Here is an 18905-nt window from a genome sequence, read left to right as displayed (position 1 = left end):
TAGGGTTCAGGGTTTAGGGTTCAGGGTTTAGGGTTTAGGGTTTAGGGTTTAGGGTTTCAGGGTTTAGGTTCAGGGTTCAGGGTTTAGGGTTCAGGGTTTAGGGTTTAGGGTTTAGGGTTTAGGGTTCACAGTTTAGGGTTTAGGGTTCACAGTTTAGGGTTCAGGGTTTAGGGTTCATAGTTTAGTTTTCCGGGTTTAGGGTTTAGGGTTCAGGGTTTAGGGTTTAGGGTTTAGGGTTTAGGGTTCAGGGTTTAGGGTTTAGGGTTCAGGGTTCAGGGTCTAGGGTTCAGGGTCTAGGGTTTAGGGTTTAGGGTTCAGGGTTTAGGGTTCAGGGTTTAGGGTTTAGGGTTTAGGGTTTAGGGTTTCAGGGTTTAGGTTCAGGGTTCAGGGTTTAGGGTTTATGGGTTTAGGGTTTAGGGGTTTAGGGTTTAAGGTTTCAGCGGTTTAGGGTTTAGGTTTCATGGTTCAGTATTTAGGTTTTAGGTTTAGGGTTTAGGGTTTAGGGGTTTAGGGGTTTAGGGTTTAGGGTTTAGGGTTTAGAGTTCACCGTTTAGGGTTTAGGGTTCACAGTTTAGGGTTCAGGGTTTAGGGTTCATAGTTTAGTTTTCCGGGTTTAGGGTTTAGGGTTTAGGGTTCATGTTTTAGGATTTATTGTTTAGGGTTCATAGTTTAGTTTTCCGTGTTCAGGTTATAGGATCTCGCGTATGGGCAAAAGATTCACATAGTACGTGTTTTCTGGTTTAAGTATGACCTAGGTTCCCGGTTAAAGGTAAAGTAGGTTCCGGGTTAAAAATAAGGTAGGTTCCGGGTTAAGGATAAAAGTGGGTTCCGGGTTAAGGATAAAAGTGGGTTCCGGGTTAAGGATAAAAGTGGGTTCCGGGTTAAGGGTAGAAGTGGGTTCAGGGTTAAGGATAAAAGTTGGTCCGGGTTAAGGATAAATGTTGGTTCCGGGTTAAAAATAAGGTAGGTTCTGGTTTAAAAATAAGGTAGGTTCAGGATTTAGGGTAAAGTAGGATACGGGTTAAGCGTAAGGTAGGATCCGGGTTAAGGGTAAAAGTTGGTTACGGGTTAAAAGTAAAGTGGGCTCCGGGTTAAAAGTAAAGTTGGTTTCGGGTTAAGGATAAAAGTTGGTTACGGGTTAACGATAAAAGTTGGTTACGGGTTAACGATATGGTAGGTTCCGGGTTAACGATGTGGTAGGTTCCGGGTTAAAGACAAGGTGGGTTCCGCGTTAAGGATAAAAGTGGGTTCCGGGTTTAGGATAAAAGTGGGTTTCGGGTTAAGGATAAAAGTGGGTTTCGGGTTAAGGACAAAAGTGGGTTTCGGGTTAAGGACAAAGTGGATTTCGGATTAAGGATAAAAGTGGGTTCCGGATTAAGGATAAAAGTGGGTTCCGGGTTAAGGATAAAAGTGGGTTCCGGGTTAGGCATAAGGTGGGTTCCGGGTTAAGGGTAATGTTTATATCCGGTTGTTAGAATTATGTTGCATGAGTATCAGAATGAAAAATGTTTGTATGTATATATGAATGAAAAATTTTTGTATGGCTATGAAAATGGCAAGGGTATGGGGATAGTTGAATGTAGGATGTAGACGTTTAGGTCTTTAGCGTCTAATTTTTAGGAATGACCATATGGTATGTTCTTTTTCCTATTTCTGTTATTAGGGATAAAGAATTTCGGATTTGTTTATAACGTCCATTGTATATTCTGTAAGAAGCATAATATGTATTGTCATAGGTATAGTAAATGTAGCAGCAGAAGGACACGCCGTACGTGCTGATCTTATTTTCTAATAACGTCAAAATGAAACTGGTCACGCAGGAAATTTTTTGGCGTAATGACATTATATAAAGACTGTTCATTCTTCTTTTTTTTTTTTTTTTGCCCAAAATAATTAACAGTCCTGGGATTTTCGCGTGCGCCATATTTTTTTTTTGTCCCTGCTTTTGTCGTTCCACACATATATACATTTATTTTAGTTCCATTTCATATGATTATGGCGTTCCTTGATTATAAAATAATTGAAATAAATTAATTTCTCCATTCATTATTAGTCCATTCTTTTTTTGATTTTATTTTAATTTAATTTTTTTTTTTCCTTTTTCTTTTTTTCTTTTTTACGCATGAAATGCTATTCCACAGTAATATATATTTCATATAAAAAAATTGAAAAAGAATATTTAGTAAAAAAAAAATCAGAATGCCCGGAACGCCGTGATTAATTCTGTGTATTTAGAAAAAAATAAAATAAAAAAAATTAAAAGAAAAGAAAAAAAATAAAATAAAATAAAAAATACTTTTTCCGTCCATTCCATTTTTTTTCTTTTTTTATTATTGTGTGTTCCTTAAATGTGTAACACAACTGTTGTAATCTAGTCCCCGCGCCTGGGGGCGGGGGGCGTAGGCTTGGTAATTAAATTGTGTAAATAACGTAGGAACTTATATATTATGCAGTACACGCGAATTGTACGCTCATTGTCTATAACTGCACATTTTCTCTTTTACCAAAAAAAAAAAAAAAAGAAATGAATCTTCCCGTAATACATCTAAATACCAGGCCATAATTGTTGTTCTTACACCTTAAAACATGGAAACTTGAACCCTGAATCCTAAACCTTTTCATTCCTTTTCTTTTCCTCTTATATATTTTTTTCTCTTTTTTTTTTTCTTTTTTCTTCTTTTTTCCTTTTTCTTTTAAAATTTTTTTTTCGTTGGCATTCTTGCGAAAAGTTGCCCCAATAAGTGTTATATCTTGTTCTCGTAAAAAAAATGTATGGGACATACGCGCCCGAGCGCCCGCGCCCCCCAGCGCGGAACACTATATTACGATTTCCGCGAAAAAAAAGTGAGGGCGGACGCAAAAAAATTCATATACTTAAAACTTTAAAAAAAAAAAATTTTTTGTTCTGAAAAAAAAAATAATAATGTTCTTAAAAAAAAAGAAGAATGTTTTTTTTTTTTTTTTTTCCTCTTGCGAAAAATATTTTTTCTTTCTTTTTTCTTTTTCCCCTTGCGAAAAATATTTCTTCTTCTTCTTTTTTTTTTTTTTTTTTTTTTCTTCTTTCCCTGCTTTTTACCCCACACACTTGGCACTTAAAACCTTTTTTTCATTTTACTTTCCGGGCATCCACTTTTAGTGGTACACTTTACATAAACTGGGCAAAGGCACTGGGAAACTTTCGCCTTCTCCCGGTTCTGCATGTACGCCTTTATCTCATCATTAGCCGATACACCTTTCGCTCTTGTGGCAAGAACTGCAATGTCGCCGGTTTGGGATTGTCCCGTTCTGTTGTTATCACCGCTGACAGGTGATAGATATAAGGCACGATATTTCTCATACAGGGGGCGATATTTCTTTTCATAATTTTTCCTTAATGATTGGAGGGAGTTTTCCAAGGCATCCTGCTTAATAACCACAAATTTGTTATTTAATATGGTGCCACTAAAATTGTGAGGCAAAAATAAAAGCGGTTTATCCAGTATGTGATGGAAGCTCCCCCGGTGCCCCTCACCATCACCATTATCATCATTGTAGTCGTTACCGATGTTGTTGTTGTCAACGTTGTTCTTATCGACGTTGTTGTTATCAACGTTGTCTCCTTGTACAATATTCCTTAACGCCCTAGTTGCAATTTGTTCATTTCTTTTTCTCAGAATTGCAATTTCTACTGGACTCAGTTCAGGCAACTTTAACTTGGATAAATAATTATACTTCTCCGAAGGGGGCAAATTACAAATGTATTCGTGCATCCCCTCAGACATGTTCCCCCATGCGTGTATCTGTTTCCTCCATTTTTTCATTTCTCTATTCCATTGGGACAAGCTGACATTCTTCTTAATTCGTGGAGTCTCGGGGTGCCAATCATTTTTCATATCTTCCCTTCTCTCCTCCTTTGGTATAGCATTGATGTACCGCTCATATGATATTAACCGCTTGGTCAAACTGATGTTTTTAATTCTTTGGTTCATTTGTGCCTCACTCAGGTCGTTTTTCCATTTCTGCAATTTTTTCTTTTGCAAACTTGTTTGTTCTTGCATGGTGAGTTCCTAGTGGGGCAAGGAAGGACGATGGGCACACCCACGTAGGTACATACATAAATACGTGCGTCTTTACATGTGCGTGCCTATTCTTTAAAAGACGAGTGAACTTAGGCGATTTTTGAATATTTGCCAAGGCACTCCTTCTTTCTTTCCCTTTTAAATGGTTTGTTCACCCTTGGCGGACTATGAGTGGTGGATTCAGGGTAACTTCCAATTGGGTTCCCAAAAGGTCGCTTTACCATTTCCATTCATTTTGGTCGGCTATACTCTTTGGTTCCCCACCAACCAGTTGGGCAGTTACCAGTTGGGCAGTTACCAGTTGGGCAGTTACCAGTTGGGCAGTTAGCCAGTTGGGCAGTTACCAGTTGGGCAGTTACCAGTTGGGCAGTTACCAGTTGGGCAGTTACCAGTTGGGCAGTTACCAGTTGGGCAGTTACCAGTTGGGCAGTTACCAGTTGGGCAGTTACCAGTTGGGCAGTTACCAGTTGGGCAGTTAGCCAGTTCGCGCACTTTTCCCCTTAAAGCCCATTTCTCCTTCTCCCTGTTCTTACGTTCCTCCTTTGTGTGAACTGTTCCCCATGATTCCTTTTCTCCCCGTCACTCTGCCTTATGTTGTGACATCCTACACCATTCCTTTCCTTCTTTTTTTTTTTTTTTTTCTTTTTACTTATTTTATTTTTTCCTTAATTCCTTCTTCTTTTCCCTCCCCCCTTTAAACTTTCCTTTTTTCCTCTTCTTCGTGTATCCTGTAGCTGTGCCAAAAAAGAACGAAAAAAAGGTGAACTTAAAAAAAAAAAAAATAATAATAAACCATACAGCTCCCAACAATATTAGGTGTACTCCTGCCAGAAGCCCGTGTGGTATATGTTGCGATGGGGGAAAGAAATTGGGAAAAAAAGTAATAGAAGCCCCAAGGGGCAAAAAATAGGCCCAAAAGAGGACTGATCTCCGCGAATACATCTTTCCCCGGAACCTTCCCGAGGACCTATGCTCGAACCTACTCAATTTGAAGCACTTTTTAAATGTCCAGAATTAGAACCTTAATTGGAATTAGGAAGGAGAAAATTATTAAGATGAAAAAAATTATGAAGATAAAAAAAAAATTATGAAGATAAAACAAAAATTATAATGATAAAAACAAAAATTATAATGATAAAAACAAAAATTATAAGGATAAAAACAAAAATTATAAGGATAAAAACAAAAATTATAAGGATAAAAACAAAAATTATAAGGATAAAAACAAAAATTATAAGGATAAAAACAAAAATTATAAGGATAAAAACAAAAATTATAAGGATAAAAACAAAAATTATTGAAATAAAAAAAATTACAAAGATAAAAACTTGTGCAAACAAATTTCACAAACATCTTATATGTTCGATAAAAAAATTGCGAACAAATTAATATAGAATAAGTTTGGCAACAGGTCAGTTAAGTGAAGTATTTACCAATATTTCAGTGAAATAAAAAAAACTTTATGCCTCATATTGATTACACACTAATATGAACACCTTAGTACAATAAATGAAAAAAAAAGAAAGAGGTTTTCCAAAGTATCCGCGCACATTGTTTCATTTAGTAATCACTATGGAAGTACAGCTGTACTCTATCCTTCTTCCTCCCATGGGAATAACAAACCAGAAAAAAGAGAAAAGCTGGCACGTACTCTAAATTGCTCACTGTAATTTACGTTATAAGGTACATTTTGTCGTCGTTATTGATAGTAGTATAGTTCTTCAGTGCATGCACGGGGTGAGTTTTCTTCCGCTGCACTCAATACATGCTTCTACGGGTCCCGTTCCCTTTCAACGTTCCCCTGCTCTATAATGTGCAAAATTTCTCTAGGTGAATATGCCGTGTATGTGGGAGCCGGGTTCATAGGTTTAGAGTTGCATGTTACAGGTTTCGGATTCAGAACTATGAAGGCGTCATCTGTATCCTATAATTCTGAATCTTGAACCCGGCTCCCACATACCCTGAAGCCTACTTCTACACTCTGAACCCTAAACCTTAAATATGATATAATCTCTCATACAAAAAAATAAGTGTAATTTTTTTCCCCCCCCTCGGATTCCTTCCCGATGTATGTTTTACTTTTACACATTCATAGCGCATGTGCCATAGTTAATTTTTTTTTTTTCCTTTTCCCACAGTTCGCGAGCTGTGTTGTTGTTCTACATTTAGCCTGATACATATATGGTATACTATATGTTATCATAAAAAAAAAATTGCTGGCCAACTATTTTAGAATTCTTACTCTAGTAATTATATGTTGACTGATTCTATTGCGTAATTTAAAGAAAGAAAAAAAAAATTATGTAATTTTTTTTTAGTAGAATGAAGCATATTTCCTTCCTATTAATATTATTACACTGAAGTTCACGTTACATTATGCTCATTCTATAACTAAATGTGAGTGAAATTATCAAATGAATAAATATAAAGTACTAATTAACACTTCCTCTTTTCTTTATAAATAGCGACTCCTACTAGATTCGTACATAAAATTTTACCTGTAAATATTTAACTTATCCAGTTTTTTCATCCTTCTTTAATTAATTCTAATTATTTCCTAATATATAAAGGAATACCTTATGAACATAGAAAATTACAACACTTCCTGAATAAACTGCATAAACATGATCACACCCGTAAATGTACATAAGCCATACATATTACAATCGTATGTTTATAATAGTATACCAAATTTGTATATAGAAAAAATAATAGAACATTGTTGTTCTTTCCATATTAGAAGTTTTCACCTCAGAAGCAAGAAAGGAATAGTCACATATTCCGACGACTTTAAAGTGACTTCTGTATATATGTAATTACACATATATACATATACATATATACATACATATATACATATGTACATACATATATACATGTATACATACATATATACATGTATACATACATATATACATGTTAAGTATGAAAAAATGTAGAACGCGAACTGTTCCTGCTGTTGCAATGGACTACGCACTTACCAAAAAAAGAAAGGTGAACCGGAATTATGTCCCGAATTGCTGTCAAGGTGGCATGGAGGAAAGAGGGTTTAGTAGTAATTTCAACCCAAATTTTAAAATATTAAAACCCATGTATATATTGGTTATAGGCCTATTATCCTTTTCGTTACAGGTGAGAATTAAAGGGACATTTGAATAACACCCATATTACCCTGCTGCGATTATTTCCCCACTTTTCCCTATTATTATATGTTTCTCCTGCACCTGCCGTCCAATATTGTTTAATGTATTTTTCTTTTATGTGTACGGAATCGCATCACATCATCATCATCATATGCCTATTATATTTACACCACATACTTATTATGCCCCTCTACATACACAAATACAGAGCAATGCACAACCACCAGGGGAGTCCTCTTCTTCATCCTGCCGTGAAAAACTGGAGATACCGTTTATTACTATGAAGGATACGGATGCTGGTGTATCAGGAGGGAGGAGTAATCTGAACAATCGATGCTATAAGGAACGGAGCAAACCTGAACATGTAAATCTTCATGAAGGTCTAAGGGATGATAATATAAAGGTAAACATAAATAATATGAAGGGGAGTATAGGATGTATTCAGGAAAAGGAAGAGGAGCTAATGAGTCCAGAGGTAGGAAAATTAGAGGAAAACCCTCAGGCAACATTGATGAAGAACATTGAAGATATTTTAAAAAATTTAGGAAAGTACGAACCTGATTTGAAGGGAAAGATAGAAGAGATCAGGGATACCTTGAACAACTTACAATCCTCCTCCAAGCTAGGAGTACCGAATAGCGCGCAGCAACCCAGTGAATTGACTCAACCACGCCTCCCCTGTGGACAGTTGGATAGTATAGCTGCAGACACAGTTCCGGCTTGTGGCCCACGAACATCCCGCAAAGCGGGGAGAAATGTAACACCAAGTTCGATCACTTTCCCAAATGAAGGATCAGGACCAGCAGAAACTATCCCCACATCACGTGAATCCCCACCAGTGGGAACTCCAACATGCTCCCCCCGTGAGAATAGATCGGGGAAGGGGACAAGTGCTAAAGATGCAAGTGTTAAGTTAGGGGAATTAATAGGAAAATGGTCAAACTACATGGAAAAATCACAAAATTTAGTAAGTACCTTTCTTTATGTTAAAAAGGGGGCAGGTGAATGTGGAAAGTGCACAGGAATACATATATTAAGGGAGAAACGAACAGGAAATATGCGGAAGAATACATGTCCAATTATATTCTCACTTCCCTATTTATAGGAAGGAAATTGTGACAATATGAAGATTATGTTTGAGCAATTTATGGATTACATGCAGGAGAAGGATGAAGAATTAAGTGCTATATCTACGGAAACAAAAACAAAGGGTCCAGGAGTAAAGGAAGAATATGCAACTATGTGCAAATGTTTAGTACAGGGATTACCAATTACATGTAAGAAAGAAAGTAAGGACAAGAATGATCGGGTACAAGGTGATAACAGCAGAGAGTTGATATCATGTACACAGTGTATCATGTTGAACGTGTCTATAAAGAATACATTCTGTGGAAAACGTCAAAAGAAGGAGGATGTTGAGTACGTCTTTAAAGCAAAGGATAATACTGAAATGGAAAAATATGGGGGAAGGAAATATGAGTACACTATAGAAGATTGGAGAAATATTCAATTCAAATGGAGGGGAATGGAGAAGGAAATAACGAATTGGTTAAGGGAAAATAAAGATATTATAAAGAAGGAGAATGATAGGAAATCAAATGTACGGCGTAAATCGAAGAATAAGGAGAATAAGAAAGTACAGATAGAGTGGAATGTTGAAAAGATGAAGCAGATGCTAAAGCCCGATTGGGGTAAAATAAGAGAAAGTGTAGATCAGATAATGAAAGAAGTGGAGAGACAAATTCAGCGCTCTATTATTCTTGCGTATAAATTTCTTAAATCTAAACCGGATAAAGGTCGTAAGGGACAAGTAGGAACTACCGGTGAGAAGCAACGTAATAACTACAGGATTACTGTTGAAATTACTATGTATCCCAGTTCACAAGTTGAGCATAATAACCAAGGTGACCAAACTGAACCGCAAACAGAAACCGCTGAATCCCTTTCTTCCCCTGCCACTCCAATTCCTGAAGCCAAAGGAGGTACTGGCAATCCCCCTCGTAATAAAATTCACGGTAATACAACTTTAACCTAACGTCTACCTTTGGTTCTTAAATTTGAACCTCCTTGAAGTACTCCCATTACGAACATGCAAAATGGTCAACTATTTAGTATACACAGGGGGGTACACACTATACTGCCATCAACGTATATGCTCGTGCACCCCTAAATGATCTGCCCCTTTGATCATCCATCTCAACCTTTCTAAAGCCTTTCCTCCCCTACTATTTTTCATGTGCATGCTGGGTGCATCGTTAACCTGGACCGGGTTCCTACTGGCAGGCCCCCGATGCCCCCTGGGGACTCCAAAATAGCATGATTGACACAATTATAGTGCTTTTTACACGGAGGTATATAGCACTATAAAGGGGGAAACGTCAATCCAACGTTTGATCCACATAATATTATGAAACAATGTAACTGTCTTTCCCCCTTTTTCTCTTACAGATGGCCCTCCTATTATTCTTGGTGGTTCCACAGAACAGAATGGTGATCCTGTCTCAAGTGTTGGTGTAACCGGGGAGAAGGATTCCAGAGCTGCTGATTCCAACAGTGGTAACAGTGCCCTTGGAATGAATGGTCCAGTCATTCAGAAGTTGGTCATAGAGTTCTCAGGCCCCAAGAAAGATAGTCAGAGGGATACTGAGTATATCGTCGTGGATGACTGTTCTGAGAACCCTGCTCCTTCCGTTCATACCAAAAAATCTGCGCCAGAGGCCTTAAGCAGGAGAGAGCTGAGGAAACGAAAAATGCAGAATTTGCGTAATAGGATGAAACTAATGCTCTATAAGGTCCTACTGAATAAAGGATTCATTATCTTCATACAGATCGTGGCGTTCACACAACTATTACTATGTATATCTATTCCAGGAGGAATTATAATTCCGATATGTGGGAAACCAGGGGCCACAGTAATTGTCGCTTTTACGGCAGCAGCGAAGGCTGCAACAAAGGGTATGTGCTCAGGTTAGCCATTACGTGCGCTGAGACCGATGGAAATCAGTGGGATCCATGATCTCGGACTTAGAGTGCCATTATGAATGACTTGGCGGATAATATTGCGCAAGGAGCAGTTCAAGGACCAAGTGAAGCTGTTTCTATTTTATCAACTGATGAGAGCGGCGTTGCCGCATCCCCTGGTCTTACGAATGCTGTGCAACTTCCCAGAAGGGTATCATCAACCCCTTGTATTGGCAGACACCCGGAAGCAGGTGCTCGTCGAAGATCAATTATCCCCTGAAGTAGAAGAGGAAGATGACGTAGCCCTCGATTATGAAAGCGAAAAGGCAGGAAATGAAGATGTACTTTGGGGGAATTCTGGGAAAATACCTGATTATGAACCCTTCGAGGATAGGGAGCGTGAGCACGTAGAAGATAATCAAGATTCAACTGACCAAGCTGATTCATCCTGCAATCTTAATGATGAACATATTGCATTAGTATGAGAGGATGCCGCTGATGGCGGAGGTGGCTGTTCGGGAGGTGGGGGCAGCGTTGCTGTGAACCAAGATAATAATGCTCACGCTCAGCAACTTCAACCACAAATAGGATAACCACAACCACTCACAACAGCAACAACAGTACAATCATCCTCCCCTGTAAATCAAGGATCTAATATTCTTCTGTTTAAGCAACAACAACAACAGCACAATCTGATCCATGCTCTCCCGCCCAAGAAGAAATACAACAGAGTGATGAGGAAAGGACAAAATTGAAGGAAGCATGGGATAAAAAATGGTCGGAACTAACGCAGAATGCACAATCTGCCCAAAATGTAACCATTCCGGTAAGTAATGTTATTATTATCATTATTATTATTATCATTATTATTATTATCATTATTATTATTATCATTATTATTATTAATGTTATTATCATTATTATCATTATTATTATTACTATTATTATTATTAATATTATTATTATTTGTCGTTATTATCATTATTATTGTTTTTTTTTTAAAGAAAAGGAAAGAAAAAAAAAGAAAAAATGATTTTCCAAAAAGAAAAAAAAAAAAAAAAGATTGAATGAATGCATGTGTGGGGGGGATATGTGTAAGATTTCGCATTTTTAGGTTGCGGGATTTATAATATTTTACGGTGTATATGTGTAAGATTTCGCATTTTTAGGTTGCGGGATTTATAATATTTTACGGTGTATATGTGTAAGATTTCGCATTTTTAGGTTGCGGGATTTATAATATTTTTACGGTGTATGTGTAGGATTTCGTATTTAGGTTGCGGGATTTATAATATTTTACGGTGTACATGTGTAAGATTTCGCATTTTTAGGTTGCGGGATTTATAATATTTTGCGGTGTATATGTGTAAGATTTCGTATTCAGGTTGCGGGATTTATAATATTTTTACAGGTGTATATGTGTAGGATTTCATATTTAGGTTGCGGGATTTAATATTTTTACGGTGTACATGTGTAGGATTTCGTATTTTTAGGTTTGCGGGATTTATAATATTTTACGGTGTATATGTGTAAGATTTTGCATTTTTAGGTTGCGGGATTTAATATTTTTACGGTGTATATGTGTAGGATTTCGCATTTTTAGGTTGCGGGATATAATATTTTACGGTGTACATGTGTAAGATTTCGCATTTTTAGGTTGCGGGATTTATAATATTTTGCGGTGTATATGTGTAAGATTTCGCATTTTTAGGTTGCGGGATTTAATATTTTACGTTGTATGCGTTAAGATTTCGCATTTTTAGGTTGCGGGATTTATAATATTTTACGGTGTATATGTGTAAGATTTCGTATTCAGGTTGCGGGATATAATATTTTTACGGTGTATGTGTAGGATTTCGTACTTAGGTTGCGGGATTTATAATATTTTACGGTGTATATGTGTAGGATTTCGCATTTTTAGGTTGCGGGATTTAATATTTTACGGTGTATATGTGAAAGATTTCGTATTTAGGTTGTGGGATTTAATATTTTACGGTGTATATGTGTAAGATTTCGCATTTTTAGGTTGCGGGATATAATATTTTTACGGTGTACATGTGTAGGATTTCGTATTTTTAGGTTTGCGGGATTTATAATATTTTACGGTTTATATGTGTAAGATTTTGCATTTTTAGGTTACGGGATTTAATATTTTAAGGTGCATGTGTAAGATTTCGTATTTAGGTTGCGGGATTTAATATTTTACGGTGTATATGTGTAAGATTTCGCATTTTTAGGTTGCGGGATTTAATATTTTACGTTGTATGCGTTAAGATTTCGCATTTTTAGGTTGCGGGATTTATAATATTTTACGGTGTATATGTGTAAGATTTCGCTTTTTTAGGTTGCGGGATTTATAATATTTTTTCGGTGTATATGTGTAGGATTTCGCATTCTTTAGGGTTTAAGGTTTCAAGGTGTAAGAACGACAATTATGGCCTGGTGTTTAGATGATTTAGGGGGAATTTTTTTTTTTTTTTTTTTTAACGCAAAAAAAGAAAAAAAAAGAGAGAAAAAAAAAAATGAAAAAGAAGAAGAAAAAAAATTACACACCATAATCTTCTTAGCAAAAATATTCTCCCCTTTTTTTATTTTTTTTTATTTTATTTTATTTTTTTTTTTTTTTGTAGTATTTTGTCAAACTGGGTAAGATAAGACTCTACAGAAGATCTCCTGCTGAAATACGCGGTCCATCGGTACAGGAACAAGTCCTCGATCATGTGGATGAAGCCGGTTCACATGAATATCGATTGGTGAAGGAACGAAAACCTCGTTCTGTTCCAACGAGAACGAAACGTTCTGGTCCCGTGAATCGCCGCACGATTATTGAAATTCATTTTGAAGTGTTGGATGAATGTCAAAAAGGGGACACACAATTGAACCAGAAGGATTTTCTGGAACTTTTGGTTCAAGAGTTCATGGGATCCGAATTAATGAAAGAAGAACAGGTTCCTAAGGAAGATATTCCTAAGGAAGAGGTTCTTATGGAAAATGTTCCAATGGAAGGTGTTCCTATTGAAGAGGTTCCAAGTTTAGTTTCCGGGTTTATGGTTTAAGGTTCAGTGTTCCGGGTTATAGGGTTAACAGTTTAGGGTTTATGGTTTCAGGATTGATTGTTCAAGTTTCAGGTTTCAGATTTTAGGTTTTGGGGTTTAGGAGTAATGTTTTAAGATAGAGGACTTAGGGTTCATAATTTAGGGTTTAGGGTTTAGGGTTTAGGGTTTAGGGTTTAGGGTTTAGAGTTTAGGGTTTAGGGTTTAGGGTTTAGGGTTTAGGGTTTAGGGTTTAGGACTGGTGTAAATATGTGATAAGGAGAATATTGGTTTCACACCTTTTTGTCCCTTTTTTTTTTTTTTTTTATGTGATAAACAGACATAATGCGTTAGAATATTCATGTTAATTCTTAATTTTTTATGCCCTTTTTTTTTTTCTTTGTATTTTGCTGAAGTGTTCATGTTGATGTGCAAATTAATATAACCCAGGATATATTTTTATTTTATTTTGTCCTTTTGGTAAATTTTTTTAAGGAGGATTCGACATTCTCATTCATCGCTATACTTGTCTTCGTCTCCAGATTCCTTTTTCTTTTTAAATGTATAAATAACTCTTTGAAATGTTTAGAACTCCTTTTCCTTCTTAGCGCTCCCTTTGGTGTACTTATCTCCATTCAGGTATTCATACATACAAATGGAAAAGAAAAAAGAAAAAACAGCATATCATTATATTCCCTTATGCTAATACCCCTGCTATTTGATGATGAAATTTAGGAATAATATTTATTTATCTTTCTCTTTATTCTTTTATATACAGAAAATAAATATTGTGTATAGGTCTGGGGTTGAGGGTTTAGATCTTAAGTTTGGGGGGTGGTGCATTCAGCTTTCGGGCATTGATGAGGTTGATGGAGTTCAAAGTTTACAGTTTCAAGGTTTAGGTTTCCAATTTTATGGTGAGCAATATTAAGGAGGTGAAGATTTAGGGTTCAGATGCCGTTATTGTAGAGGAGGGGCCTATTCTGATGCTAAGGTGATTCTTCCGAGACCTACCTTATTGGCATGAAGGAGTAATCCTTTCGTGTGTACAGGCACAGGAAAGAAGCGTCTCTCATCTTAATACTATGTCCTCAACCTCTAAGCTAATAATTTCGGAGGTCCCCCATCCCCCTTCCCCCCCTCTCATTTGTCGAGCTGATTTCACAATCGTCTTTTATTCAGATCCACCAAGGCTGCAATTGCGGTCATGAGAATTCCACAGAAGGAAATTTGAATCGACGGGGACGAACACAGGTTCTCGAAAATTAGTTTGTAGTTTCTCTTCTGCCTGCGATGAGGATATATATATGTGTGCGGTTGATGTGTGATTGTTATGCTTGTGGTGATGGTATAGTTGTGTATTATTGTTATGTTTGTGGTGTGGTGATGGTATAGTTGTGTATTATTGTTATGCTTGTGGTGATGGTATAGTTGTGTATTATTGTTATGTTTGTGGTGTGGTGATGGTATAGTTGTGTATTATTGTTATGCTTGTGGTGATGGTATAGTTGTGTATTATTGTTATGTTTGTGGTGATGGTATAGTTGTGTATTACTGTTATGTTTGTGGTGATGGTATAGTTGTGTATTATTGTTATGTTTGTGGTGATGGTATAGTTGTGTATTATTGTTATGTTTGTGGTGATGGTATAGTTGCGTGTGCAAATCATGAATAAGTGCGGTAAAGGGTACCGCTCCGTGTGTACAACGGTTCGCGCAGCGGTTCCTCGCGAAAGGTGCGTGGGTGTTATGAAAACCCCCCACTGCGAAAGTGCTCATAACGCACTTACATTTTATTACTGCAGGTGTAGTAGCTTTCCCCTGGTTGCAAAAAAGAAAAACCATTCTGACAGAGAACCTTAAAAGGGTGGTAACGATAACGACTCAGACAAACCAGATCATGCTTCTGTTTGGTGAACTCCTTCTGGAGTTTGCGCGGAGTCCATTTTTTTCTTTTTTTATTTATTTCGCACTCGATGGATTCTTCCTCCACCGTTTTAACATAATCGCCGCGTGTAACCTCCTTCTCTTCTCCGTTCTTACTCACGCAAAGCACAGGCTTCCGCTGTGCCGTGAGGAGGACCATTATTCTTGTGGGGTTCCTGCCGCGAGAGAAAGAGGGAGGGAAGGGCTATTTTGCCGTTGCGAGAAGGACGACGACCACGACCACCACGACCACGACCACGACCACGACCACCACGACCACCACGACCATCACCACCCTGCCCCCACACAGATTTTTCCCTCCCCTTTCTCCCCGCGTCGTCGGAAATGCTCCCTCTCTTTCACAGTCACTTGTATGGGTGTCCGGATTAGTTTGCACCAGAGAACTGCAAAAACTGGGCAAAGGTGGTTTCGGGGCCTCCGAAAAAAGCGGCTTTAAGCCCTTGGCAAGGGCAGTTTCATGCCTTGATAAGGCGATTTCCAAGATCCCGCATTGCGGCTTAAAGCCCTTGGCAAGGGCAGTTTTATGCCTCCGCAAAAATCGTTACCTTCTCTGTCATGCGACTTTCCTTCTCCGTTCTTTTCCGCGGACAGGGAATACGCCGAACACTCCCGCCAGGAAAAAAAAAAAAAAAAAAAGAAGAGAGAGAGGTTGAAAGGCCAAATTGGGTTAATAGGGTTAAAAGCCGCACAAAGTGAGATAGAAAAAAAGGAAAATAAATAAATATTAAAAGAAGGGAAAAAAACAATCCAACAAGTTCGATAAATAAATGCGCATTTGTGTTACAACCTCGCAGGGGTGATCTGCTGCAAAGTAGTTTCGCCCTGCAGCATCCTTCCCCACAAAAATTGCTGTCCTTCCTGTGAAAAGCGCATGTGGAATACATTTTCTATTCTATTATCACGTTCATTGGGGGTAATGAAATATGTTCTAATGTTTCATCTTTCCCCGTGATTATTGAACATGACCAACATAAGGGAAACGTTAGAAATGTTCGCAAACTTTATTTGCCCCCGTCCAAACAAAAAAGGGGCTACATTATCGAAATTGTTGCCATAGGAAAAAGGGCTGCCAATTGGGGTAATATGTTACTATATATTTTATTAGCGTATCGCATGTTCGCCCTTTCATTCCATGGGGACGAAAATGAAGGAGTTTGTGGAAAAGGAATATACTCACACATGCACATATATCTACATGCATACCGTCAACTTCCTTGTCCTTAATATAATGCCGTATACTGTGCACAACCATTTACACATTAAATGCATCGACGTAAGGATAGCTAATTCTCTTGATAAGGAAAAGCAGCTTGCCCTTTCGTTCTCCCCCCCCCCTTCCCTTTTGGCGCAACAAATAGTTCAGATATGTTCCACTTAGGAACTGTAAAAGGAGCGGGGGGGGATATGTGTTCGCAATTTGTGCAGTTACTGGATGTAAACAGGTGGGTTATTTTACACTTTTTCGGCTATGCACCGCTGACAATGGGAAAAAAATAAATAAGTATATAGGAAGCACGCACATTTTGCCATTCAGTTTTCAAGTTATTATTGAAAGAATAATATTCCCGTATTATTTATAATATGTCAAAGAGAATACTATTAAAAGAACCCTATTACATATAATAACAGTGATGAAGAAAAAAAGGGAGACCGCAGTTTAGGCATGCTCACAATGCATATAGGAAGTAATATGGTAACCTTCTGGAACATTTCATATACTAAGGTATGTACTATATAAATATAAGGATGATGCGTAAGAGGAAAGTTATTTCTGAAACGTACATTTTGATATATTTACTTTACGTTTTTTATAAAGTCGTACGTATTTCTTAAGAGAAATTACAACGGTGACCATTAAAATAAGATCCTACCTATAACAGAGGTGTTGTTATTACTGCGAAATGAATTTTTGACCTATTAATAGGATGTACTTATATTTTCCATTAGGTATTGAGAGAAAATGAAGAAAAGGAACCCAAGGAAATATATTTATATTTTTACAATTTCTTTTAAATTTATATATTTTCCTCTAAGTTAGGTGATAGTATTATATAGTTGGTGTATTCCTCAGGGAAATCTGTACTCACTTCTTTTCAGTCTAAATATTATTCTATTAACTCCTTTTCGTTATGCTCTTATATAAATATATGCTAGTGACTGTTACAGGGTCTAATATAACTATCAAATGTTTCTATAACTATGAAGATTATAAGATCTGGCATGTAACATGCGGAATTGGTATACTCCTCCATAACATAATATGACTATCACACATAACAACTATACACTGTTTCTTATTTTCAATGGACAAAGTACCCTTCTTTTTCCCCTTTTTTCTTTTTTTTTTAAGAATTGTTTTTGAAAATTATGTTATATAATATGCTTCTTCGCCAAAGAGTATAGAAGAAATAAGAAAAATCTTCGTACGTCAGTATTGAGATTTTTATTTTTAGGTACAATATATGTAAAAATAGGAAACGAAATTTTCACATCTTTGTATAAAACAAAGGAGTGGGCGTACTTCGCATTTAGGACAATATATATATTGGGGCACGTAGTATGTATCAGGGATGGTTTGTATGGAGAGTTTATGAATGTTATAAAAACGTAAGATATACATACTTCTACATATGATGCCATACTATAGGAAAAAACATTAAATCGTAGGCACCCTGAACCCTAGCCATATATACATTATTCAAATGGAGGCGATTCCTCTATTTTAAAACCTAAGGAATAATTTATTTTTGTATTTCTCCTTACATAATTCCTCTTTTAAATTCTACCATAATTTACTTTAATTTAATTTTTTTTTTTTTTTTTTTTTTTTCATATAGAAGATCCCTATAAAAACATGACCACTCAATAACCAGTTATGCTTCAGCAGAGGGGTTATTCAAGCCGAAACTTCTAAAGGGCATCAGTCCAGCAGGAGAAACCAAAGGGATATTGGCAATGGGGCATTAGCTAGTAAAGGGAGTAAAGTATAAAATGGGAAGGGTGTCACAGGAATTTTTTTTCTCCATGGAAGTCGTCTGCTCTTTTCTGTTTTTACATGTTACCCTCTTTTAAAAGTAAAATACTCGAAAAAATAATTGCATGATGATGTGAAGAATTTAAATTGTATGATATATGCCGCGTTACCTCAGCTGCGCGTAGGGACCGCATTGTATGGGCATAATTATATTATATTATATTATATTATATTATATTATTTACTTGTGCGTTACGGCGCTTTGCGTTTCTCGTCTTGGTTGAAATGAGTCATCTCGGTTACATGGTATGCTTCCGCAAAATTTGGGGTTATTATATGTATGTACAATGCTTGCTATTTAAAGCGTACGCAGAGTATGTAATCGTACATGCTTATTGCGTAACTGCTTTTCTCCTTTCATTGTCATATTTTGGTCTATTTTTTTTTTTTCTCATTTGCTATTTTTTAAGTGAAAACATTAATTGTAATGAATAATTTAATATATGAATTCATTTGCATTTGGGAAAAAATTCATTTAATTGAACAATAGAAATATATACGTATTATGCGGAACGTTTTTTATTTATTGCGTCCATAATATTCCAAAGGAAGTTCGCTACAAAAATGCGTACATATTATTTTGGAATAATATATTATATATATTTTTTTTCCTTTTTAAATTGAATTTTTTTTATTTAACTTTGTATATATTATATACATAATTTTTCCATCCTAAGGAAATATCTATAGTTGTATATATTTTTTTGGTTTAATTTTTTAGTTATTTTATT

At 36.5% G+C, this 18905-nt stretch overlaps 3 protein-coding genes across 3 annotated transcripts; 1 reads left to right on the top strand and 2 right to left on the bottom strand.

The window, feature by feature from the left end:
• Nucleotides 1-3092: 3092 nt before the first annotated feature.
• PKNH_0946400 (histone RNA hairpin-binding protein, putative) lies at nucleotides 3093-4037 on the bottom strand (the record flags this gene model as incomplete). Its single annotated transcript, XM_002259449.1, has 1 exon — nucleotides 3093-4037. The coding sequence occupies one exon, from the start codon at nucleotides 4035-4037 to the stop codon at nucleotides 3093-3095; it is 945 nt and encodes a 314-aa protein (XP_002259485.1).
• Nucleotides 4038-6974: 2937 nt separating this feature from the next.
• On the top strand, nucleotides 6975-10173 carry PKNH_0946300 (hypothetical protein, conserved in P.knowlesi; the record flags this gene model as incomplete). Its single annotated transcript, XM_039114084.1, has 4 exons — nucleotides 6975-7190; nucleotides 7410-8168; nucleotides 8307-9216; nucleotides 9650-10173. 4 exons carry the CDS (start codon nucleotides 6975-6977, stop codon nucleotides 10171-10173), a joined length of 2409 nt encoding a protein of 802 aa, XP_038969705.1.
• A 4182-nt stretch (nucleotides 10174-14355) lies between these two features.
• Nucleotides 14356-15279, bottom strand: PKNH_0946250 (conserved Plasmodium protein, unknown function; the record flags this gene model as incomplete). The annotated part of the gene is made up of 2 exons (XM_039114083.1): nucleotides 14356-14482; nucleotides 14984-15279. The coding sequence occupies 2 exons, from the start codon at nucleotides 15277-15279 to the stop codon at nucleotides 14356-14358; spliced, it is 423 nt and encodes a 140-aa protein (XP_038969704.1).
• Between the last annotated feature and the right edge of the window lie 3626 nt (nucleotides 15280-18905).

The sequence above is a fragment of the Plasmodium knowlesi genome (assembly GCF_000006355.2).
Source record: "Plasmodium knowlesi strain H genome assembly, chromosome: 9".
In the NCBI taxonomy this organism is placed as follows: domain Eukaryota; phylum Apicomplexa; class Aconoidasida; order Haemosporida; family Plasmodiidae; genus Plasmodium; species Plasmodium knowlesi.
Note: the sequence above shows the minus strand (reverse complement) of the source record. Positions and strands in the feature narration are given on the sequence as shown.